General features: G+C 45.3%; 1 protein-coding gene across 3 annotated transcripts in view; it reads left to right on the forward strand.

Moving 5' to 3' along the window:
• dbpa (D site albumin promoter binding protein a) overlaps window positions 1-9523 on the forward strand; it is an 18868-nt gene extending 9345 nt beyond the window's left edge. The window contains exons 4-5 of one of the 3 annotated variants that reach the window (XM_079750106.1): window positions 6537-6838; window positions 9299-9523. In XM_079750106.1, coding sequence (XP_079606232.1) covers window positions 6537-6838; window positions 9299-9514 — 518 coding nt within the window. In that variant the 3' untranslated portion in view covers window positions 9515-9523. Of the gene's footprint in view, window positions 1-6536; window positions 6839-7068; window positions 8863-9298 lie in introns of those variants that run through there. The other 2 variants (XM_079750107.1, XM_079750108.1) reach the window with 2 other exon arrangements.
• Window positions 9524-10186: the final 663 nt, after the last annotated feature.

The raw sequence follows: 10186 nt of genomic DNA on the forward strand, positions 1-10186 counted from the left end.
CAGGCTAGCGTCACGTGCTGCTGCAGAGAGAAGTGAAACGAGAGGGAGGGAGGGAGGGAGAGAAGGAGAGAGAGGTTAAGAGAGTAAATGAGCGACAGCGGGCGAGCTAGAGAATGTGGGAGAGAGATACAGAGAGAGAAAGCTCTACTGTGGCAAATCAGTGAAGCCCTGATGGAATATTGCTATGCTACCATGCTATATTAAACCATAAAACACTGTAATATGCTATGATACTAGTTTATATTAACATTATAAAAACCGTGTAATATACTATGTTATATATGCTATAATTACACCATAAAACACTGTAATATGCTATGATACTAGTTTGTATTACATTATAAAACCGTGTAATATACTATGTTTATATGCTATATTACACCATAGAACACTGTAATATGCTATGATACTAGTTTATATTACATTATAAGAAACCGTGTAATATACTATGTTTATATGCTATATTACACCATAAAACACTGTAATATGCTATGATACTAGTTTATATTACATTATAAAACCGTGTAATATAGCTATGTTTATATGCTATATTACACCCACAAAACACTGTAATATGCTATGATACTAGTTTATATTACATTATAAAACCATGTAATATACTATGATACTAGTTTATATTACATTATAAAACCATGTAATATACTATGTTTATATGCTATATTACACTATAAAACACTGTAATATGCTATGATACTAGTTTATATTACATTATAAAACCATGTAATATACTATGATACTAGTTTATATTACATTATAAAACCATGTAATATACTATGTTTATATGCTATATTACACTATAAAACACTATAATATGCTATGATACTAGTTTATATTACATTATAAAACCATGTAATATACTATGATACTAGTTTATATTACATTATAAAACCATGTAATATACTATGTTTATATGCTATATTACACTATAAAACACTAATATGCTATGATACTAGTTTATATTACATTATAAAACCGTGTAATATACTATGTTTATATGCTATATTACACTATAAAACACTGTAATATGCTATGATACTAGTTTATATTACATTATAAAACCGTGTAATATACTATGTTTATATGCTATATTACACTATAAAACACTGTAATATGCTATGATACTAGTTTATATTACATTATAAAACCGTGTAATATACTATGTTTATGTGCTATATTACACTAATATACTGTAATATGTTATGCGACTATGCTACGTTACAATATAATATGCCTGAATTTGTCAGGCTACTATTATATTTAACACTTTATTATGCTGCTACATGCTAAACTATGCTACTATCATCATAATATAAAAAGCTATACTATATTATACTATAATATGCTGTAATATTCTATGCTGTAATACTCTGTAATATTCCATTTTATGCTTTCATTTCATTGCATTAGCATGACTGACCATGCTATGCCATGCTATGATACATTACACTAGCATATGCTATGCTAGGCTATGCTATATATAACACTTAACACTAATATACCATGCTCTGCTATGAAATGCTATGCTACATTACACTATAATATACCAGGCTATGCTATGCTTCATTACACTATAATATACCAGGCTATGCTATGCTTCATTACACTATAATATACCAGGCTATGCTATGCTTCATTACACTATAATATACCAGGCTATGCTATGCTTCATTACACTATAATATACCAGGCTATGCTATGCTACATTACACTATAATATACCAGGCTATGCTACATTACACTATAATATACCAGGCTATGCTATGCTACATTACACTATAATATACCAGGCTATGCTATGCTACGTTACACTATAATATACCAGGCTATGCTATGCTACATTACACTATAATATACCAGGCTATGCTATGCTACACTATAATATACCAGGCTATGCTATGCTACATTACACTATAATATACCAGGCTATGCTATGCTACGTTACACTATAATATACCAGGCTATGCTATGCTACATTACACTATAATATACCAGGCTATGCTATGCTACACTATAATATACCAGGCTATGCTATGCTACATTACACTATAATATACCAGGCTATGCTATGCTACATTACACTATAATATACCAGGCTATGCTACATTACACTATAATATACCAGGCTATGCTATGCTACATTACACTATAATATACCAGGCTATGCTATGCTACATTACACTATAATATACCAGGCTATGCTACATTACACTATAATATACCAGGCTATGCTATGCTACATTACACTATAATATACCAGGCTATGCTATGCTACATTACACTATAATATACCAGGCTATGCTACCTTACACTATTAAACAAGGCTACGCTACATTAGACACAGGAATACGATGTTTGCTAGGAGGACATGTGATCTATAATCAGGACAGGAAGCACTAATCTAGTATTGAAGGAAGGAACCTTAAGTCATCTGAAGGAACGGACAGTGTTTAGGCGGAGGGGTGGGAGCACCTTTTGCACACTTCCTCCTTCACATTCCTTCTGGCCGGTGATTTTCCACATAGAAACCAAGACGACGACGAAGTCCCTCATAGTTATCAAAGTACCACTAGTATCGCTAGTACTACTCGATTTAGTAGAGCTACTTCTAATTCAACCTATTATATAACCACTAAAACTAAAGTATTACAGGATAATATATGTACGCTTATAATACAGTGATAATATTTCTAACAATAATAATGCTCATGACGTTTAGCCGAGGCTTCCTGTTAGCATGGTTAGCTAAACCCCTGCCATGTTTCCTCATCATAAAACAACAGGAAACTGGGATCAGACAGGGGAGTTCTGCTGGGACTATTGGGAGATGTGCAGAGAAATGTTTTGGGCGCAATCTGGAGACATCTAGCCCAGCACAATGCTAGCAGAGCAGCACAGAGTTAGCCTAGCACAGAGCTACCAATACCATATTGCACAGAGCATGGCCTTGTTAATTAGAGATAGCATATATCATAACCATATAAATAACAATATATATATTATAGCATAGCATATAGCATGGCATATTACAGTTGAAAGGCTTCTACATCAGAATGCATCATGGGAATTCTCTTTGCAGATCCTCGTCCGCGCCGCCCCAGATACTGCCCGTTTCAAACACGATAACTTCTCCTCATATTGTCAAATAGCTTCACAACGAATTGCTGATGACCAACAAGCCCAAAAAACTATTAGCTATTAGTATATGCTGCACGTGAACCTCCTGAGGTGGCGCAATTTGATTGGTTCGCTAACTCTGGATGTTGGGCAATATCCCATGATTGAGATCTCAAACTCGGGATATTGCGTGACGGTCGGCTCGTCACGCTAATAAAAACAAATAAATCCCGGCAAAAAGTGTTATCTTGTTTATTTTTGAAGTGTTCACGTGTAGTATATACTAAAACAATTAATCAAATAATTGTTAAATGTTACTAATAACTTTCATTCCAACGCTCCTATGCTCCCAAAATGGTGGAAGACACTGAGGTTACGCCGCTGTGTCCAACCCCTACAACAGTGGAGGATAGCCTAGCCTAGCCTAGCCTAGCCTAGCCTAGCCTAGCGTAGTGTAGCGGCACATCAAGGCCTAGGCCATCAGGGAGCATGGCCTCCAGATGATGCTACACACACTACGATGCCCGCCTCCACACACACACACACACACACACACACACACACACACACACACACACGAACACACACACACACACACACACGCACTCCCCATCATCACGCTAAGCTAGCCAGCTAATGCGCCGAGTGCAGAGCTGATCACAGCTGTTCCTCTGAACCCAGGATCTGGTTCACTGCTGGGGAACACAAAGCAGGGGAGAGCAGCAGGCAAAACGGGGGAGAGAGAGGGGGAGAGAGACGTAGAAAGTGTGTGTGGGGGTGAGGGGGGGAGGATACATTGCCTCCTGCTTAGAGACACGAAATAAAGCTTAGCAGCAGCTGTGTGGGAGACTGTTCTTCACTGCTCCTCACTGCTCCTCACTGTTCTTCACTGCTCCTCACTGCTCCTCACTGTTCTTCACTGCTCCTTACTGTTCTTCACTGCTCCTCACTGCTCCTCACTGTTCTTCACTGCTCCTCACTGCTCCTCACTGTTCTTCACTGCTCCTCACTGTTCTTCACTGCTCCTCACTGCTCCTCACTGTTCTCCACTGTTCTTCACTGTTCTTCACTGCTCCTCACTGCTCCTCACTGTTCTTCACTGCTCCTCACTGCTCCTCACTGTTCTTCACTGCTCCTCACTGTTCTTCACTGCTCCTCACTGCTCCTCACTGTTCTCCACTGTTCTTCACTGTTCTTCACTGTTCTTCGCTGCTCCTCACTGCTCCTCACTGCTCCTCACTGTTCTTCACTGTTCTTTACTGTTCTTCACTGTTCTTCACTGTTCTTCACTGGTCTGTTCTTCACTGTTCTTCACTGTTCCTCACTGTTCTTCTCTGTTCTTCACTGGTCTGTTCTTCACTGTTCTTCACTGTTCCTCACTGTTCCTCACTGTTCTTCACTGTTCTTCACTGGTCTGTTCTTCACTGTTCTTCACTGTTCCTCACTGTTCTTCACTGTTCTTCACTGGTCTGTTCTTCACTGTTCTTCCCTGTTCCTCACTGTTCTTCACTGGTCTGTTCTTCACTGTTCTTCTCTGTTCCTCACTGTTCTTCACTGTTCCTCACTGTTCTTCAATGTTCTTCTCTGTTCTTCCCTGTTCCTCACTGTTCCTCACTGTTCCTCACTGGTCTGTTCTTCACTGTTCTTCACTGTTCTTCACTGTTCCTCACTGTTCTTCACTGGTCTGTTCCTCACTGTTCCTCACTGTTCTTCACTGTTCTTCACTGTTCCTCACTGTTCTTCACTGTTCTTCACTGTTCCTCACTGTTCTTCACTGGTCTGTTCCTCACTGTTCCTCATTGTTCTTCACTGTTCCTCACTGTTCTTCACTGTTCCTCACTGTTCTTCACTGTTCTTCACTGTTCCTCACTGTTCTTCACTGCTCTCCACTACTCTTGCCAACTGTTCTACGTGGCTGTTCCTCATCACTGTTCTTGCTGGCTGTTGATGAGCGCTAGCTTTAGCGTTAGTGTTAGCTGCTGGTGCGCGGGTCGGGTGATTAGAACAGAGATGTGGACTTTAGCCTGGATGCTAATCCTGGAGGGGGGAGGGGCTTTAAGGGGGGCTCGGTGGGTGTTGCGGGCAGCGAAGTGTGTGAGCCTACAGGCGTGTAGCTTCACACACTCCATTGCATTCTATATTACACAATATATTCACAGAATCTGCATGCGTTCCTCATCCAGATATCCGTGGTCCTAACTGGATGGTGTTATAATCAGCGGGCTTCGCTGTTATGGATGTGACCATATGTTCCGTATGTTTCTGTTACGTCTTAACAGAGACGTCCATAGGGCCTGTGATTCATACCACATCTGTTCCGCTCTTAATGATTTAATTCAGCGCTCTCTAGCGCCCTCTCTCCTGCAGCGGCAGTCGGTAGTTTACCGCCACCTGGTGGTGAATCTCAGTTCCTACAGCCTCACTTTAGCTTTAGCCAGAGACGATTGAAGTGATGTGATTGGTCAGGAGTGGAACCAGCTGGTTCTCTGTTGTCATGTGTTTTTGATCCGGTCCGTAATGAGCTTGGATCAGAACAGCGTTGGTTTTAATCCCTCTGGGTTGGTTCATTCTAAGTCAGAAAACCATAAAATAGGTCACGTGTTGACAAGTGATGACAGACATTCAATTGATTAAAATATTGTAAAATAAGAGCGACAGATATTGATAACATTTATACAATGATAAAACGGATTGTATATTAATATGTATATAGTTCTTATTATATAGATTGGTCATTGAAGAAAAATATGAACTCAAAAATTGTCTTCTCATTCAGATGATTCCATCAGTGATTTAACAACAGTTAACTCCCTCTCTCTGTCTCTCTCTCTCCTTTCTGTCTCTCTCTCTCTCTCTCTCTTCTTTCTGTCTCTCTCTCCCCCCTCTCTCTGCCTCTCTCTCTGCCTCTCTCTCTCTATGCCTCTCTCTCTCTCCTTTCTGTCTCTCTCTCTCTCTCTCTCTCTCTCTCTCTCTCTCTCTCTCTCTCTCTCTTTCTGTCTCTCTCTCCCCCCACTCTCTCTTTGCCTCTCTCTCTCTGCCTCTCTCTCTCTATGCCTCTCTCTCCCTCTCTTCTTTCTGTCTCTCTCTCTCCCTCCTCTCTCTCCCCCCTCTCTCTGCCTCTCTCTCTCTATGCCTCTCTCTCTCTCTCTTCTTTCTGTCTCTCTCTCTCTCCCTCCTCTCTCTCCCCCCTCTCTCTGCCTCTCTCTCTCTATGCCTCTCTCTCTCTTCTTTCTGTCTCTCTCTCCCTCCTCTCTCTCCCCCCTCTCTCTGCCTCTCTCTCTCTATGCCTCTCTCTCCCTGTCTTCTTTCTGTCTCTCTCTCTCCCTCCTCTCTCTCCCCCCTCTCTCTGCCTCTCTCTCTCTATGCCTCTCTCTCTCTCTCTATTCGTCAATCTCTGTCAGCAGGAAGCCAGACCCCTTCCTCTGACCCCTCGCCCTCTTCCTCATCTTCCTCATCTTCCTCCTCTTCCTCCTCGTCCTCCTGCCCTCTCGGCCCCCCCCCGTCGGTCGGCCCGCCGCAGGTTGCCGACGGCAACAGCGAGGTCCTGGTGAACTTTGACCCCGACCCGGCGGACCTGGCCCTGTCCAGCGTCCCGGGCCAGGAGGCCTTCGACCCGCGGCGCCACCGCTTCAGCGACGAGGAGCTCAAACCACAGCCCATGATCAAGAAGGCCCGCAAGATGCTGGTGCCCAACGAGCAGAAGGTACTACACTTCCCACAATGCACTGCCCCTTTAGGACTACAGTAAGCAGAGGTTACTACACTTCCCACAATGCACTGCCCTATTAGAATTACAGTAAGCAGAGGTTAATACACTTCCAACAATGCACTGCAACTCAACATTTCAGTTAGGAAAATGAACTACTTCTCCCACAATGCACTGCTCCTCGCACCCCACTTTGATGCTCTAACCACTCACATATGATCCAATAGGAGGATAGTACGGCTCGCTGTACACGGGGCATTTGCTACTGACTGGTTTAACCAAGCCCCCAGGAGCAGTGCATACTTCCACAATCCACCCCTGCTCAGCGGCCAAGCCTGGTATTGCAGCTGTCTCCGTTCACTCCAATACCAGTGGGGAACTGGAATGTGTCTCCGCAAAAATTGTCTGGATATCAATCAAAGGCTCATAATTATCTTTATGCCATGTACTAAAAAAATGTAAGTTTTTTCTTTTCAAAACGCCCCCTCAAGCGTTTTATTAGCCGTTTTATGTTATTATTTTTTGCAGGAGAAGGAGGGGTGGGCAGCTGAAAGGAGTCGTAGTGAAACAAATGTTTTTTCAGCATCCGAGAGGCCTAGTGCACGGCTCCGTTAACTTCTTGTGTCCGAGGTTCTTCCTTTTACTTAACATGAATGACGTTGATGGTTTTTAGGCACTGTGGTGACTTTTTATCACTTAACGTGTTTTAGTGAGAAAGGGATTTTTAGACTGGTTCAGCTGCTGCTCAATGACTCAGACGTTCCTCTGCTTGTGATCATTGCGATTCACCATTTATTGATCCATTCATTCAAAAGATCCAAAGACAAAGAACGGGTGCATTACGGTATCATTTTTCATAATTTTATTATAATATTATATAGCCTGATAAAAATTTCAGTTGTGTTAGTATTTAATTTTTCATTTGCTTGTTTAGCTATGTATGACAGTTAACAATGTTGGTGTAGGCCTATTACAAATATTTATGTGGGTAGGCTACTCCAACTTCGTTGCTGATCGATATGAAACCATTTATTTGTTCATAAATTATTGATAGCACTTTTCGTAAAAAGTTGGAAGGAATCTGTTTCTTAAGCAATAACATTGAACTGTATTGTTTTCTAGGCCAACATACATTTACTATGTTGGTGGTATTATATGTTATATGGAGCAATCTTTCATATTTATGAAGTTAACTTATACTTCCATGGTCGGTAAACAATGCGACTGCGATCGCTCAGACCTCTCGCTTATGATGCTACAATGCTAACAATGCTAGAAAACATGAATATTTCTGTATCCGGTACGTGATGAACTAGGGCGCGGCTAGGCTCCCGTGATGCGGAAGCATATCTCTCCTTGATGTTGCCCTGCGCCATTGAGCAATTTACATAGGAATGAATGGGCGCCATTTTGGAATCCGTGTCCATTCTATAATGTGTCCATGGGTTTAACGCTAACATCACAGAGCCATGAGCAAGGCACTACTCCGGTGTTCCTCTTCAACTGTATTCAGTCGTTGCCTGCTCTTCCTCCCCCTCCTCATCGTCATCACAAACTGACCCTTCTCGCTCCCTTCTCTCTCCCTCCCCCCTCTCTCTCTCTCTCTCTCTCTCTCTCTCTCTCTCTCTCTCTCTCTCTCTCTCTCTCTGTCTCTCTCTTTCTCTCTCCCCTCTCTTTCTCTCTCTCTCTTTCTCTCTCCCTCTCCTTTCTCTCTCTTTCTCTCTCTCGCTCTCGTTTTCTCTCTCTCACTCTCTCTCTCTCCCTCTCTTTCTCTCTCTTTTTCTCTCTATCTCTCTCTCTCTCTCTCTCTCTCTCTCCTCTCTCTCTCTCTCCCTCTCCCTTCTCTCTCTTTCTCTCTCTCGCTCTCGTTTTCTCTCTCTCCCTCTCTTTCTCTCTCTTTTTCTCTCTCTCTCGCTCTCTCTCTTTCTCCCTCCTCTCCCCTCTCTCTCCCTCACTCTTTCTCCCTCCTCTCCCCTCTCTCTCCCTTTTCCCCCCCCTCTCTCTCTCTCCCTCCCCCCTCTCCCCCCCTCTCTCTCTCTCTCTCTCTTTCTCTCATCTTTCTCTCTCTCTCTTTCTCTCTCTCTCCCTCTCCCTTCTCTCTCTTTCTCTCTCTCGCTCTCGTTTTCTCTCTCACTCTCTCTCTCTCCCTCTTTCTCTCTCTTTTTCTCTCTCTCTCGCCCTCCCTCTTTCTCCCTCCTCTCCCCTCTCTCTCTCCCTCGCTCTTTCTCCCTCCTCTCCCCTCTCTCTCCCTCCTCCCCCCCTCCCCCCTCTCCCCTCTCTCTCTCTCCCTCCTCTCCCTCTCTCTCTCTCTCCCTCTCTTTTCTCTCTCTCTCTGACTCTCCCCCCCCTCTCTCTCTCTCTCCCTCCCTCCTTCTCCCACCCCGTCTTTCCCCCTCACGTGCCCCTCCCCCGTGCCATGGCAACGACCCCCGACCCCCCCTGGCGACCGCATCCAAGGACGACAAGTACTGGAGCCGGCGCTACAAGAACAACGAGGCGGCCAAGCGCTCCCGCGACGCTCGGCGGCTGAAGGAGAACCAGATCACGGTGCGCGCTGCCTTCCTGGAGCGGGAGAACGCCACGCTCCGACAGGAAGTGGCCGACATGAGGAAGGAGCTGGGCCGCTGCCGCAACATCCTCAACAAGTACGAGAGTCGCCACGGCGACCTGTGAAGAGGAGCGGCGGGGGGAGACGGGGGAAAGATGGAGGGGGAGAGGGGGGGGGGGGAGCCCGACAACACGGCACTTTAGCAGGGGGGGGCTGGGGGGCCTGCGTAGACCTGCAGCAAGCATGGGGCCACACCTGGGTCACCTGGGTCACCTGGGTCACCTGGGGCCACACCTGGGGCCACACCTGGGTCACCTGGGTCACCTGGGTCACCTGGGGCCACACCTGGGTCACCTGGGTCACCTGGGTCACCTGGGGCCACACCTGGGGCCACACCTGGGTCACCTGGGGTCACCTGGGGCCACACCTGGGGCCACACCTGGGGCCACACCTGGGTCACCTGGGGCCACACCTGGGTCACCTGAGGTCACCTGGGTCACCTGGGTCACCTGGGGCCACACCTGGGTCACCTGGGGTCACCTGGGTCACCTGGGGTCACCTTGGGTCACCTGGGTCACCTGGGGTCACCTGGGGCCTCACCTGGGGCCACACCTGGGTCACCTGGGTCACCTGGGTCACCTGGGGCCACACCTGGGTCACCTGGGGTCACCTGGGTCACCTGGGGTCACCTGGGGCCACACCTGGGTCACCTGGGGTCACCTGGATCACCTGGGGTCACCTGGGGCCACACCTGGGTCACCTGGGTCACCTGGGTCACTTGGGGTCACCTGGGGTCA

The sequence above is a fragment of the Pollachius pollachius genome (assembly GCF_949987615.1).
Source record: "Pollachius pollachius genome assembly, chromosome: 13".
Taxonomy (NCBI): Eukaryota; Metazoa; Chordata; class Actinopteri; order Gadiformes; family Gadidae; genus Pollachius; species Pollachius pollachius.